Source organism: Pristiophorus japonicus, chromosome 8 (genome assembly GCF_044704955.1).
Source record: "Pristiophorus japonicus isolate sPriJap1 chromosome 8, sPriJap1.hap1, whole genome shotgun sequence".
NCBI lineage: Eukaryota > Metazoa > Chordata > Chondrichthyes > Pristiophoridae > Pristiophorus > Pristiophorus japonicus.
In genome coordinates this window covers 89,229,872-89,246,026 of record NC_091984.1, presented here as the reverse complement: position 1 = coordinate 89,246,026, position 16,155 = coordinate 89,229,872, and the positions used below count along the sequence as shown (strand labels likewise).

Here is a 16,155-nt window from a genome sequence, read left to right as displayed (position 1 = left end):
GGTTTATTCTGAATTGTCCATCTCGTGTATGTTCTCTTTTAAATTTCTTGACCCAGATGTGATGTGTTAATGGAACATGCATCCCTGGGCTGTCAGCTCTTTAGAGATTGGAAGGAAAGTGAAGAGAAAGAAGAAAATAAGAGAACTAGTAAATAAAGCAACGGTATCTTCTTAGAAATGTACTCCTGTCTTCCTTCAGTAAATTAACTAAGTTGGGTAGAGTCTATGATGGGCCAAAATGTGTAGTTGGAGCCAAAGGACTTTGCAGACTTCATGTTTTCTGTTGCAAATGGTTTTGGAAATGGCACTATAATTTAAAGTATGTGAAGCAGAAATGTTTTAATTAAATGTGTTTAGGAGATTAATATATCTATCTGACACTGGTTTCCACTATTTGTCAGTGATATCCTATCCTGCTGAAGGAGTGGAGTTGAGTTTCAAGAATCAAATTGACGATGTCCGATCATTCTTGGATGCACGGCACCTGGATCATTATACGATCTTCAACTTATCTCAGAAATCTTACAGAAGTGCCAAGTTTCACAATAGAGTATGTATTCGTAGTCAGCTTCATAGGTTACAAGAATGCATTTTATCTACTTTTTTTCGAGCATGATATTAGTATTTTGTGCTTTGTTTGTATAGTTCTAGTTAAAATATTTTTTTTAAAATAAATGTTTGGCAGACTCTCTTCTATGTTTGCAAACAGTCACCTGATCTGTAAAAGTATGATGTCATTCAACAACTTGCCTTTAAAGTTTAAAATGTCCCAAGGCATTTCAGAGGTGTAATCAGACAAAAATTGACAAGTCATTGCAACATTATTGCATTCTGTCCCATGCTCCTGGTCACCCTTGTGTTGATTTTGCCATATTGATGTTGCGTTCGGCTCCATAATTGATCCTTTATAACGGGCATGTCTTGTCTGCCTGAGAACATTAAAGATCCCAATGCACTATTCAAAAAAGAACGGTGAATTCTCTCGGTGTCCAGGCCAATAATACTTCCTCAACCAACATTATTAAAAAAAACACACATGATTTTTCTCTTCCTGTTTGCTATGCATAAATTGGCTGCCATGTTTATGCACGTAATGATAAAGAAGCACTTTGGATGTCCATAGACGTGATAAAGGGCTCTGTAAATGAAAATTATTTTATTATAATTGATCGAAACTGGAATTGTCATTTGATTATTAAAACAAAATAGTTTTGCGTGATTTTGTTGGAATGTAAAAAAAATACTTGCCAGATTTTATTTCTTTCAGAAGTTTTTCTGCCCATCTCTCGAAGGAACTGATTCACACTGCGGTTCGGTTGCATGAGTGGTTGCACCTGGGACCTCAACTGGTCATGTGTTGTGAGAGTCTAGACTGTGATTATTGTCAGACTATTCGACCAGGGGATACATCGCAACCAAGTCTGATTCTAAAGTCCACACGTGCACTTGCCTGGGAGTGTCACTGGATGATGATCAAGACCTGAAATGTTGACTGGTTTTCCCCTCTGCACCCCTCCTTGTCCCGAGCATTCAGATGGTACTCCGCTAAAGTGATGGGGGAAGCTTGGGAACTATTTCCTTTTAGCCAGTTGTTTAGTAAATTTGACTTCTAACTACTCAAATTTGGTTTCATTGTTGTCATCATTAAATACCCAATTAAAGATTTTAAAATGTTATTTTCACACTGTCTTTCAGCTTTTGAGCAATTTCAGAAAACTTTGAATTTGTCTTTTGTTTTATTAAGGTGGCATTGTTACCTTTTGATAACTTATTGCAATCTCGTAATTTCCATCGCAATCTCAGTGTTGCTTGCATTTGAACATGATGCAGTGCTACTCTCGATACACTATCCTATCTCCAAGCTCCATACCTTTTTGTTGATCTGAATTTGATGCTGTATGCACTGAATTCTTTTTGTTTCTGTTTGGCCTCTTGTCACACACTCTCTCTTTCTTTCTCTCTCTCTCTTAAATAGATATCAGAATGTAGCTGGCCAGCTCGACAAGCCCCCAGTTTACACAACTTGTATGCAGTGTGTAAGAACATGCATCACTGGCTGCAGCAAAACCCCAAAAATGTCTGTGCTATTCACTGTGTGGTAAGATGCAGAAAAATTGTGGGAAATTAAAAATATTATTGGGTAAATTTTACCACATGGTGTGAAGTATCCGATTAAATCCCTAGTTTGCGCTGAGTTAGTTGATTTAACCAGGGAAGCATTGGGGATGCTATAATTTGATATTTCTGGAATGGGGGAGGGATCAACCACAATCCACTGTCTCCTGTTGGAAAATACATGCACGTAGATATCAGCTGAGTTTTGCTGTCATGTCCTAGATGATGGAATAGCTGGTTGACACGTGACCTGGCTCACATATGAAGAATAGATACTTCAAGGTATAAGGGAGCTGCAGCTGTCCATGGAACAGTGCACCATGAAGAGCTGGTACTTGTAGAGAGGAGAAAATGAGGGTGGGGTGGGAGTATCAATTTAAGTATGTTATTTATGCTCAAGAACTCCAATCACCAGTAGTATTTGCCTTTTATTTTTTTTAAATGTTAATTCAACAGCAAGATTTATTTTCTGTTTGTGGTAGATACACTAATTTCAATTGAATATTCACTGATTACTTGTTTAGTGTAACTAAATATTATAATAATCCTGATGTGGAAAGATTCTGTAATGCACTGGAGTTCCCAATGCTGTGCATACACAAGCATTTGTGATTACTGGGCCTCTCACAGTAGTTGGTTCATCTTGGCCAGATGTGAAAATCTGAACAGGACAGCTGAACATTCAGTCTGTCGTCATCAGAAATAAATGGTGGGATGTGTTCACCATTTCCATTTGCCACAGGTGACACTATTGCCTCTTGAGGTTGTTCTCTGGGCCTCTGGCCCCAGCATTATTTATATTCTAATGCACTGCTGCCAATTAGAGCATGCTTACAAGTGTACATAGTTGTCATTATCGGTTCTATGTTGTACACACCCGATGGAATAAGTACAATAAAGTAGCATTTTCATTCTGTCAGGAGCAGAAAGACCACCTGGCCGAGACTCTGGGGTGCATGTGGAAGGGGGGTCCACCCCATCAGAAACCAGTTTGAAGCTTTGTTTTACCCCTCAGGATTTTTAAAGCTTTTTTTAGTTTAAAAAGTTCATGAAATGTATTGACCTAGAAATCCTGCTCCTCTGCTTCCCACGGGCGCTCGACAGAAAATGGTTAAAATGATCCGCGCCTGTCCTTTCCTGCTGTGCCTACCAGCGATCCCAATCCTGAGGCCTCCTCTCCCTGCACATCGGAGTACATGTACGTCTGGATGCATGTGTGCTGGAGCTGGCACTAGGCAGCCAATCCAGGTAAAGTGTTTTCTCATTCATAATAATGGCAACGCTTAAGTCGGAGTTCTCATTATTATGATTGAGAAACAACCCCCCCCGCCCCCCACCTCCTGTAAACACCCAAACACAAATTTAAAAAAAATAGAAAAAATACGTCACATATTTAAGATTAACTTAAATTAAAGTTAATAAGTGTCTTAGGAAAAAAAAATATCTTTCCGAATTATGGTTTAAAATAAACTTACCTTAGTGGTCTGGGTTTTTAACATTAAAATGTGTGTTTAAATTTTATTTTTGTATGGTATGTTTTTAGAATTCTTACGCTGGTAAAAGTAGGCGATGCACATGCTTTTACCAGGCGCAAGAGTTTTCAGGACATTTGCTGGGCAAGAGATGGGTAAATATTGCAATCTGGCCCATGCAAATGTTCTGGCTATGGGGATATGGAAGATCTATCAAGCCAGAGCTTGACAGATCGGAAAAGCTGGTTTTCGGCGCATGCGCATTGCACGCCGAAAACTGGCTTTTGCGATGCATTCCTGGGTTCGTACACACTCCGTACGGACCTGGGGAGGCTGGGATTTCTGCTCCATTATGTAACCTGCTCATGGATTTGAATTTTTTTTTTACAATTCCAGGATGGCTGTCCTGCCTCTGCTATTTTAGTCTGTGGAATGTTTTGCTTCTGCCATCTCTTCTCTTGTCCAGTTCCGGCCATCCAGTTGTTTAATATAAAAAAACCAGGGCCAGCACTTTGGCCTTCACACAGGAGGTAAGCAATTTCAGAAATTAACTATTGGAAATAACCTTTTCATGTCCTAATCTCCCTAAATCTTTGGAATTGTTTTGGTCCTGTCAGATGTTCTTTGCATCATCATGATTACTGTGGCGTCGGGACCACAAGTGTGTTCTCTGGTCAAGACATCTGCATTGGATTAAATAGTATAACACTGGATAGCAGTCTGCTTAATTATCTCCGGTGTTAGAGAAAAATTCCAAAAGCTTCATCTTCTTGGAAATGCTGTATCCTTTGGGGAAATTAAATTGGCTAGAGATCAAAAGGCGAATTCTACCTGGTCTTTGGAAGCAATGTACCCATCGAGACATGGTCTTTTTCTATGTCTCTTTTTTGCAATGCATTCTCTTTTTTATGATGTGATCCTTGGAATCCAACCATTGCAATGAGGTATAGAGTAGTGACCATCTACTAAGATTGGAATCAAGCCTGTTTATAGGGTTAAAGAAAGTGCCTATTGTACCCATAGGTGCAAAACATACTCACTGATTCAAATGGCCTCTAGTGGCCCCACCCCTGATCTTCTCCTGTCTCTGCTCACCACCCGAGTGTTGCAAGGCTGCAGCTGAAGCCCCAGCCCCATCATCCCCAACTCCTGCCAACAAGCCAGCCCACCACCACCTCCTAGCCTCATGCTACCTTTTCCCACAGCATCCCCCACCACTTCCTCCCAGCCTCCGCTTCAATTGCCGGTGTCTCCCTTTACCAGTTCCCAGACAGCGTGTCCCTACTAGATCCTGGTTCACATCTCCGACTCAGTACATCTTGTTGCATACCCTAGGTTTCAATAAAGGTCATCAATAAAAGGAACATGTGAGGATCAACTCGAAACTTTGGGTGGAATACAGAAGGAAGAAAAGACTTGATTTTTAACCTCACCTGCCTGGTAGGACCAGGGTGGGTTTGGGTTGGATGCCCATTTTACAACTTGCCCTATTTTGCACTTCACACTGCGGTGTAAAAATGGCATCTGACCTGTTCCTGCCAGGCAAGGTAGGGTAATATTGGGCCTTTACTCTTCCTTCAGCACTTTCTGTGAGGGGATAAATGGTGAACATGGAGACTCGGACATTTTTTGGGGGGGCGGGGTGGGTGGTGGGTACATAAGCTATGCCAAGTTGCCTTCCTAATAACTATAAAATATAACCACCATTTTTTTGTGGCAGTGAAGTAGGCCATTTGGTCCACAGGGAGTGCTGAAAAAGGCACTTAACTTATGGGGCTGGCAGTTCCTGCCTAAACCAGGTGTCCCGAGCCCTGGGAAATCTGGGCAACAGTAGAGAATTTTACATCGGACTCCCATTTGCAGTGTGGAGCCTAATTTAAATATATTACTGAAGTGTCCCAACTCTTCAAGGTGGGATGCTCGCACGCCACGTTACCCGCTGCCTTAAAAATACTGTCCAGTGTCAGCATTTCTGGATGAGGGCACATTTAGCATTTTTTAAGGTTTATGGCATTGTCCACTTGCAAGTACTTTTTTTAGGGAATTACGTATTTGAAGCCCTTGGTCCCTCTCTTCTTTCACACTCAGTGTCTTTCCACTAAGTGTATACTCCAATTCCTTGTTGTTTCCTCCAAAAATGTATTGCTTCACACTTGTCCATATCTAGTTGCGTTTGTAACCTGTCGACCCATTCTGCGAACCTGTATGTCTTCCTAGCTCGATGAGTAAATGCCTGGTGTTCTGATGAGCTATACAAATCATAAAGGTGCCAGGGTCAATCCTTTGACTCTACAATGAAAGTAAAAGCATGATATTTCACTCAGTATAGCAAAGGAAAATCAGCCAGAGTTCCCACTCCTGATCAAAGGTAGTAATCTCTGGGTTACTACTGGTGCCATGTGCTATTGAGTACAAGAATAGAAGGATAGAGAGGATGAATATGTGGCTGGAGAGTTGGTGCAGGCGGGCGTGCTTTAAATTCCTGAGGCATTGGGACCTGTACAAACCGGACGGGTTGCACCTCAGAAACGCCGGGACCTGTATCCTCATGGGGAGTTTTGCTAGTACTGTTGGGGAGAGTTTAAACTAGCTTGGCAGGGGAATGGGAATCTGAGAACAAATTCAACAGGGAAGGAAGTAAAGCAGAAATTGGAGAGCAAGAATTTAGAAAGAAAATCTGTAAGACAGAGGAAATGAGGGTTAATAAGTAGTAATCAAGGAGGTCTTCCTGTGCTAAATGGTATATACTTCAATGCAGGAGTATAGCAAATAAGGCGGATAAGCTAAGAGCACAGGTAGACACTTGGGAGTATGACATTGTTGCCATTACAAAGACATGGCTGAAAGAGGAGCAGGTTTGGCTGATCAATATTCCTGGTTGCAGGATTTTTAGACAAGACAGGTTGTGTGGGGGGGTGGGGTGCGGTGGTATTGATTAAAGAAACTATTACAGCTGTGAGGAGGGATGATATGTTAGAGGGATCATCAAATGAGGCCATATGGGTCGAACTGAAAAATAGAAAAGGGGCAATCACACTGCTGGGCGTGTATTACAGACCCCCAAACAGTGGGAGGGAGATAGAGGAGCAAATATGTAGGCAAATTGCTGTGAAGTCCAAAAACCATAGGGTAGTTATAGTAGGGGATTTCAACTATCGTAATATTGATTGGGACAAATATAGTGTGAAGGGTATAGAGGGTGCAGAATTCTTAAAATGCATTCAAGAGAACTTTTTTTAGTCAGTATGTGACAAGCCCAACACGAGAGGGGGCGGTCTTGGATTTAGTTTTGGGGAATGAAGCTGGGCAGGTGGAAGGGGTATTAGTGGGAGAGCACTTGGGTGTCAGTGACCATAATTCAGTCAGATTCAAGTTAGTTATGGATAAGGATGAGGATAGACCAGGAATAAAAGTCCCAAATTGGGGAAAAGCTAACTTTGCTAAGTTGAAGACTGATTTGGCCACAGTGGACTGGGAACAGCTACTTGTGGGTAAATCAGTGTCAGAATTGTTGGAGGCATTCAAGGAGGAGATCCAGAGGGCTCAGGCCAAACATGTGCTCTTAAAGAAAAAGGGTGGAAATAACAATTCTAGAGCGCCCTGGATGACTTGGGTCTTACAGGGGAGGATAAAGAAAAAAAGGGAAGATTATGTCATAAAGCAACTATTAAATACTCTAGAATCTTTGGAGGAATATAGAAAGTTAAGAGGTAAAACTAAAGTTTTTTAGGAATGCTAAGAGATAGCATGAAAAATTCTTGGCGAGTAAAATTAAGGAAAATATATTAAGGGGAAGAGGGTAACTAAAGAAATGGTAGGGCCTATTAGAGACCATGAGGGTAATCTTTATGGAGGCGGAAGATGTTGGTATGGATTTTAATGAATACTTTGCGTCTGTTTTCACAAAGGAATGGGGCAATGCAGAGATTTTTATCAAGGAGGAGTGTGAAATTCTGGTTGAGATAAATATAGTGAGAGGAGGTATTAAGGGGTTTAGCAGTTTTGAAAGTAGATAAGTCCACAGGCCCGGATGAAATGTATCTCGGGCTGTTGAGCGAAGTAAAGGAGGAAATCGCAAAGGCCTTGACCATCATTTTCCAGTCCTCTTTGGATTTGGGCATGGTGCCGGAGGACTGAAGGACTGCTAATGTGGTACCCTTGTTTAAGAAGGGAAAAAGGGATAGGCCGAGTAATTACAGGCCTAACGTCACTGGTGGGAAAATTATTGGAAAAAATCCTGAAAGACAGGATAAATCTACATTTAGAAAGGCAAGGATTAATTGGGGACATGCAGCACGGATTTGTTAAGGGAAGATCGTGTTTGACTACCTGATTAGATTTTTTGAGGAGGTAACCAGGAGGATCGCTGAGGGTAGTGCATACGATGAGGGTAGTGTATATGGACTTTAGCAAAGCTTTTGATAAGGTCCCACATGGTAGACTGGTCACGAAGGTTAAAGCCCATGAGATCCAGGGCAAAGTGTCAAGTTGGATCCAAAATTGGCTTAGAGGTAGGAAGCAAAGGGTAATGATTGATGGATGTTTTTGTGACTGGAAGGATGTTTCCAGTGGGGTTCTGCAAGGCTCAGTACTGGGTCCCTTGCTTTTTGTGGTATATATCAATGATCTAGATTTGAAGAGAGGGAGTATGATTAAGAAGTTTGCAGTTGAAACTAAAATTGGCTGTGTGGTTAATAATGAAGAGGAAAGTCATGGACTGCAGGAGGATATCAATCTACTGGTCAGATGGGCAGTGCAGTGGCAAATGGAATTTAATTCGGAGAAATGTGAGGTTATACACTTTGGGAGGGCTAATAAGGAAAGGGTATACACATTAAGCGGTAGGGTAATTAATAGTGTAGATGAACAAAGGGACCTTGGAGTGCTTTTCCACAGATCCCTGAAAGCAACAAGCCAGGTGGTTAAGAAGGCATACGGAATGCTTGCCTTTATTGGCCAAGGCATAGATTGCAAGAGCAGGGAAGTTTTGCTTAAATTGTATAATCCACTGGTTCGGCCACAGCTGGAATACTGCGTGCAGTTCTGGTCGTCATATTAGAGGAAGGATGTGATTGCACTAGAGAGGGTGCAGAGGAGATTTACTTGGGTGCTGCCTGGAATGGAGAATCTTGGCTATGAGGATAGATTGGATACGTTGGGTTTGCTCTCATTGGAACAGAGGAGGTTGAGAGGAGACCTCATTGTGGTGTACAAAATTGTAAGGGGCCCGGATATAGTGGATAGTAAGGGCCTATTTCCCTTGGCGGAGGGGTCAATTACGAGGGGACATACTTTTAAGGTTGTTGGTAGAAGGTTCAGAGGGGATTTGAGGGGACGCTTCTTCACGCAGAGGGGTGTGGGGGTCTGGAACTTACTGCCTGGAAGTATGCAGAAACCCTGACCACATTTAAAAGGTGCTTGGATGGGCAGTGACCTCGAGCTGGTAAGTGGGATTAGACTGGATGTTCTCTTGTCTGGCGCAGATACGATCGTAAGTATTACAGGGAATTGAATACGGCCAAGGTGATGATCTGGACTTGTTTCGATCGCTTGGATGGGTCGGAGAGGAATTTTCCCAGATTGTCGCAGTTGTGTGGGGCGGACTGGTTGGGCTGGGAGCTCTATACCTTTCATCTGTTGTTCATTGTTCATAGGTTTATATGTAACATTCAGGACAGCTGACCGAGGGCCGTGTGGCTCTTTGTCAGCCGGCCCGGACACGATGGGCTGAAATAGCCTCTTCCTACGCTGTATGTTTCTATGATTACTATCAACTGAGAACATCAGAGGAACGGTATCATAGTGGTTGTTACTGGACTAGTAATCCAGGGGCCTGGACTAACGATCCAGAGACGCAAGTTCAAATCCTATCACTGCAGCTGGGGAATTTAAATTCAGTTAGTTAAATAAATCTGGAATTAAAAAGCTTGTGCCAGTATTGGTGACCATGAAACTACCGGATTGTTGTGAAAATCCAACTGGTTCACTAATCTTGTCTGGTCTGGCCAATATGTGACTCCAGATCCACAGCAATGTGGTAGACTCTTAACAGCCCTCTGAAATGGCCTAGCAAGTCACTTATTCAAGAAGGCAGCTGACCACCACCTTCTCAAGGACAATTAGGGATGGGCAATAAATGCTGGCCTTGCCGGTGCTTGGCTGTGATGTCCCTATGGTCCAATAGCCAGTTGATATTTGTTGTCTCATGAAGAATAACTAAATAGGTGAGATACTGGCAGTTGTGGAATTGTATCCCGGCATGAATTAGCGACCTTATGAGAAAAAATGAAAAAATGCAGCCGATGTGATGTAATGTATTGGTGAATCCCTTCCCACACTCCAAGCAGGTGAACGGTCTCTCCCCAGTGTGAACTTGCTGGTGTCTCAGCAGGTGGGATGAATGAGTGAATCCCTTCCTGTCATGTATTCAACTATCATTGTAACCCATGTATAAACTGACCTAAGTTGTACACCTTGAGAACATTGACCACAAGGGGGTGAACTTGTGGGAGACACTCCTAACTGGACTTTCAGGTATAAAAGGGGAAGCTCCACCCACCTTCTTCACTTGAGGTCTTGGTAATAAAGATAACTGGTCACAGAGTGACCTTCTCTCAAGTATGGGCCTCTTGTGCATTTATACTGTATCGTAAGGACATATCATTGGCGACGAGAAACTGGGATTTAAACCACGCGAGCATGGCCACTAGCAGCACCGAAGAGAGGTACTGTGTTGGTGATGATTGGAACAACTTTATTGAGAGACTACAGCAAAGTTTTGTCACTAAGGAATTGTTGGGACAGGATTCGGCCAACAAACGCAGGGCTCATCTGACGGTTTGTGGATCCAGAACGTACTCCCTGATGAAGGAGCTTCTAGCGCCAGAGAAGCCGGCGGACAAGACGTTTGAAGAGCTCAGATAGTTGATCGGGGAATACCTTAAACCGGCGAGCAGCATATGCACATGGTGAGACACCGGTTTTACACGCACTGGCGGTGAGAAAGGCAAAGCGTTCCAGACTTCGTGGCAGACCTCCGGCGACTGGCGAGCCTATGTAAGTTCCCAGATGCATGCAGAGCGGAGATGCTGCGAGACTTTTTTATTGAGGGCATCGGGCATGCTGGGGTTTTCACTGAGACCAAAGACTTGACCTTGGAAGCGGCGGTTCTGATAGCCCAGACATTTATCTCAGGGGAGGAAGAGACCAGAATGATGTATGACAAATATCTTGGCTCAAATGCAGCAAACGACCAGGGAGTCAACACAGTTCTCTTGGCAGACAAGGGCAATCGGACATGCCCCAGTATGTAGTCGAACCCAAAGGGGGAATTCAGCAGAGACAATGTCTAGCTGAACGGTGATTCATGCCATCGCAATGGACAATGCGGCCAGTAATGGGGCCATCAACACCTGTTAATGGTGCGCTTAAGGACAGTTACAGAGACCGTCAGAGACGATCGACTGGTAATGGACCTTTTATTTCCAACAACGGCTCATGCTGGAGGTGTGGAGGCAAACACTCAGCCAGAGCTTGCAGGTATCAGCAATATACCTGCAGAAACTGCAACGTCAGCGGTCACTTGGCACGTATGTGCAGCCAGGTTGATGTACGAGGAGGACGGGCCTGATGTAAGCCCTACGAGGTCAAATGAATACTGGGGGAAATTGCTGGAAGCTGAAGTTCAGCAAGTTTATGTGGAGCACATATACCAGGATGCCACCGATAATGAAAGTGCTCCTCAATGGCATCCCAGTATTAATGGAGCTAGACACACGGGCCAGCCAGTCCCTGATGAGTATCAAACAGTTCGAAAGGTTGTGGGTGTCCAAGGCCAGGAGGCCAAAATTATTGCCGATTGACGCACAGCTACGGACATATACGAAGGAGATCATTCCGGTGCTAGGCAGCGCCACGGTAGTCGTGACCCACAAAGATTCGGAGAACAGGTTGCCACTCTGGATTGTCCCGGGGGACGATCCCGCACTACTGGGGAGGAGTTGGCTTGCTGTCATGAACTTGAAATGGGGCGATGTCAATGCAATTTCTTCTGTGGAGCGAGTATCATGCTTACAGGTCCTGGACAAATTTGACTCATTGGGCCCAAGTTTCCACATGATTCGTGCCTGATTTTTAGGAGCAACTGGTGGAGAACGGACTATTTTAGAAATTGCAATTCTCCACATTTTTTTTTTCTGCAGTTCTAGTCAGGTAGAACAGTTCTAGTTTAGAACAGAATTTTTTCTTCAAAAGGGGGCGTGTCCGGCCACTGACGCCTGATTTGAAAGTTTCCACAGTGAAAACGTACTCCAAACTAAAGTAGAATGGAGCCAGTGAAGATTTTTGTAGAACTGAAAAAACCTGTTCTACACATTAAAAAATCAGGTGCAGGTTACAAATTAGGCGTCCAGAACGAGGTGGGGGGGGGGGAAAGGGAACTCATTAAATTCGACAATAAATCCTTATTTATACTTCTACAAATAAATCCAACCTGAATAAACATTTATAAGCCAAGAAAAGATTAAATAAACCATCTTCCTACCTGTGAAAGTGCTTCAGCCAGGGAGAATTCTGCACAGAGAGAGAGAGAGAGAGAGAGAGAGAGAGAGAGAGACGGATCTGGTCGGGCGGGAGCAGGAGCTGGCAGTGGGAGGAGCCTTATTCACGCAGCCCCAGTGAGGCCATTCAGCCAGGGCTAGGGGCTGCGTGCTTCGGGCCCCTCCCACACAGTTCGGCGCCTGGAGCTACTGCACTTGCGTGCCGACTGTAGCGCGCATGTGCAGAGGTCCCGGCACTGTTTTCAGCGCCGGGACCTGGCTCCGCCTCCCCCCACAGCTCGTGCTGGCTGCGCCGAGGGCCAGAGGACCTGCAAGTAGGTGGAGAATATCGAGAATTTTTTTTAGGCGCGAAAAACGGGCGTCCAGCTCGGAGGGGCGCCCGTTTTTTTTTCTTGTGGAAACTTGGGCCCATAATTTCAACCCGGCATCGGCACTTTCTTGGGGACCAAGATAGTGATTCACACAAACTCGGACGCCAGGCCAGTTCACCACAAGGCCAGAGCGGTACCGTACGTGATGAGGGAAAAGATAGAATGCAAATTGGACCGCCTGCTGAGGGAAGGCATCATCTCGCCAGTCGAATTCAGTAACTGGGCAAGCCCGATCGTGCCGGTGATCAAGGCGGATGGGTCGGTCAGGATATGTGGCGATTACAAGGCCACCATCAATCGGGTGTCACTACAAGATCAGTACCTGCTACCGAAAGCGGAGGACCTCTTTGCGACGCTATCCGGTGGCAAACATTTTTCAAAATTGGACCTGACCTCAGCTTACATGACCCAGGAGCTGGCGAGTGAGTCGAAGAAACTGACCACCATTACGACACACACGGGGTTGTTTGAGCATAACAGATGTCCGTTCGGGATTCGTTTGGCCGCCGCGATCTTTCAGCGAAATATGGAAAGCCGCCTCAAGTTGATTCCAAGGACTGTGGTTTTTCAAGACATCCCCATCACGGGTCGCGATACTGAAGAACACCTCCACAATCTGGAGGAGGTGCTACGCAGACTGGACCGGGTAGGGCTGCGACTGAAAAAGGCGAAGTGCGTTTTCTTGGCTTCAGAGGTAGAATTCCTGGGGAGGGTTAGGGTTAGGCAGCAGACGGGATCAGACCTACTGCGTCCAAAACGGAAGCGATCCAGAGAGCACCCAGACCCTGTAACATGACGGAGCTGCGTTCGTTCCTGGGGCTCCTGAACTATTTTGGTAACTTTCTTCCCAAATTGAGCACGCTGTTAGAGCCGATACATGTGCTCCTACGCAGAGGTCACGATTGGGTCTGGTGGGACAGCCAGGTAAGGGCTTTTGATAGAGCACGCAATTTGTTATGCTCCAACAAACTGTTAACACTATATGACCCATGTAAGAAACTTGTTTTAACGTGCGATGCGTCGTCCTATGGGGTCGGGTGTGTGTTGCAGCATGTGAATGCCAATGGTCAGTTACAGCCGGTAGCTTATGCCTCCATAAGTCTGTCCCAGGCAGAAAGGGGCTACGGGATGGTAGAAAAGGAGGTACTAGCAGTAAAACAAAATGCACCAGTACCTGTTTGGCAGGAAATTTGAGCTGGAGACAGATCACAAACCCCTAACGTCCCTTTTGGCCGACAACAAGGCCATAAATGCGAATGCATCGGCCCGCATACAGAGGTGGGCACTCACGCTAGCTGCCTATGACTACACTATTTGGCACAGACCGGGCACTGAAAACTGCGCCGATGTACTCAGCAGGCTCCCACTAGTCGCCACTGAGAGGGCAACTGAGCATAATGTGGAGATGGTCATGGCTGTTGAAGCTTTCGAACGCGAAGGCTCACCTGTGACAGCCCGTCAGATTAAAGTCTGGACAAATAAAGTCCAGCTACTGTCTTTAGTTAAGAAATGTGTCCTGAATGGGGACTGGGCAGCCATGTATGGGGCACGCCCTGAGGAATTTAAACCGTTTCATAGGCGCAAGGATGAACTCTCGATTCAGGCTGATTGCCTACTGTAGGGAAACCGAGCAGTCGTGTCCCAGATGGGCAGAGGTGTTTATCAGAGAACTTCACAATGAGCACCCAGGCATTGTCATGATTAAGGCAATTGCCAGGTCACATATTTGATGGCCAGGGATAGATGCAGACCTGGAACTTTGTGTTCGCAGGTGCAACACGTGTGCTCAGCTGGGCAACGCACCCAGGGAAGCCCCCCTTAGCCCCTGGTCCTGTCCCGCCAAGCCATGGTCACGCATCCATGCGGACTACGCAGGTCCTTTCATGGGAAAAATGTTATTGGTTGTAGTAGACGTCTACTCCAAATTGATTGAGTGTGCCATTTTAAATTCAAGCACATCCTCTGCCACGGTAGAAAGTACGGGCAATGTTCGCCGCCCATGGTCTACCGAACGTCTTAGTCAGCGACTGGCCCGTGCTTCACAAGCACTGAATTCCAGGACTTCATGGCAGGCAATGGAATCAACCATGTCAGAACGGCACCGTTCAAATCGACCTCAAACGGCCAGGCGGAACGAGCAGTGCAGATAATCAAACGGGATGCTCAGAATCCAAGGGGGTTCCCTACAAAGCCGCTTATCATGCCTCCTGTTGGCCTACAGATCCTGACCACACTCGCTCACAGGGGTTCCACCCGCAGAGCTGCTACTGAAAAGGACGCTCAAAACCAGGTTATCCCTTATACACCCTACTATGAAATAAATTGTTGAGAGCAGGGGTCAGTCACTGTGACAACCATGACAGGAATGTGAGGGTGCGATGTATTGATGTCAATGACCCTGTTTTTGTCCTTAATTACGCTGCAGGGCCCAAATGGCTTGCAGGCACTGTGATTGCCAAAGAGGGTAATAGGGTTTTGGTAGTTAAACTTACCAATGGACAAATCTGCTGCAAACACGTGGATCAAACTAAAAGGAGGTTCAGCAACCCCATTGAAGAAGCAGAGGAAGAACACGACGTAGAGTTTACTCCACCACAGGTGACCGAACACCAGAACCAAGTGGAGGAGAGCCCAGTCACTGTGGGCAGTCCGGACAGGCCTGAGGCACCGCAAACAGCAGACACTCAGGCCAGCGCCCAACAACCGGAGCCCCAACTCGGGCGCTCTACAAGGGAGTGTAAACCACCAGAGAGACTTAACCTGTGATCCCAATAAAACTTTGGGGGGGGGGGGGTGATGTCATCTATTCAGCTATCATTGTAACCCATGTATAAGCTGACCTAAGTTGTACACCTTGAGAACATTGACCACAAGGGGTTGAACTTGTGGGAGACACTCCTAACCTGGACTTTCAGGTATAAAAGGAGAAGCTCCACCCACCTTCATCACTTGAGGTCTTGGTAATAAAGGTAACTGGTCACAGAGTGACCTTCTCAAGTCTGGACCTCTTGTGCATTTATACTTTATAGTAAGGACATATCACTTCCCACACATGCAGCAGGTGAACGATCTCTCTCCAGTGTGACTGTGCTGATGAATTTCCAGCCTTGATGGATAATTGAATCTCTTCCCACAGTTCCCGCATTTCCACGATTTCTCCGTGGTGCGGGTGTCCTTGTGACTCTCAAGGTTGGACGATCAGTTGAAGCCTCATCCACGCACACATGTGTACGGTTTCTCCCCGCTGTGAATGGTGCAATGTTTTTTCAGGCTGTGTAACTGGTTAAAACTCTTTCCACAATCAGTGCACTGGAACACTCTCACTCGGGTGTGTGTGTCTCGGTGCTTTTCCAGTCACACTGATGTTTGAAATCTGTTCCCATAAACAGAACAGACAAACATGTCTCCTTCCACATTATTCAAAGGCCAATGATATTCAGGTCTAATGGAATCGAGTGATACCGTCCGATCTTGACATGATGTTTGGTTTGAGTTTCCCATCTGCCAATCCTGCCCTTCTAATACCGGTGGTTAACATTTACGCAGAAGAAAATGTCAGAAGCAGCCTCGTGGATAACCGTCGGGAAACTGCTGTTACTGGTGAGATCACAATTTTCTCGATGCAAACTTGGCTAATAA

At 45.2% G+C, this 16,155-nt stretch overlaps 1 protein-coding gene across 4 annotated transcripts in view; it reads left to right on the top strand.

Moving 5' to 3' along the window:
• dnajc6 (DnaJ (Hsp40) homolog, subfamily C, member 6) overlaps positions 1 to 16,155 on the top strand; it is a 207,696-nt gene that overhangs the window by 106,946 nt on the left and 84,595 nt on the right. For 3 of the 4 annotated variants that reach the window (XM_070887019.1, XM_070887017.1, XM_070887020.1), the window contains exons 4-6: positions 402 to 550; positions 1,976 to 2,098; positions 3,984 to 4,117. In XM_070887019.1, coding sequence (XP_070743120.1) covers positions 402 to 550; positions 1,976 to 2,098; positions 3,984 to 4,117 — 406 coding nt within the window. The remainder of the gene's footprint in view (positions 1 to 401; positions 551 to 1,975; positions 2,099 to 3,983; positions 4,118 to 16,155) is intronic. The other variant, XM_070887018.1, reaches the window with a different exon arrangement.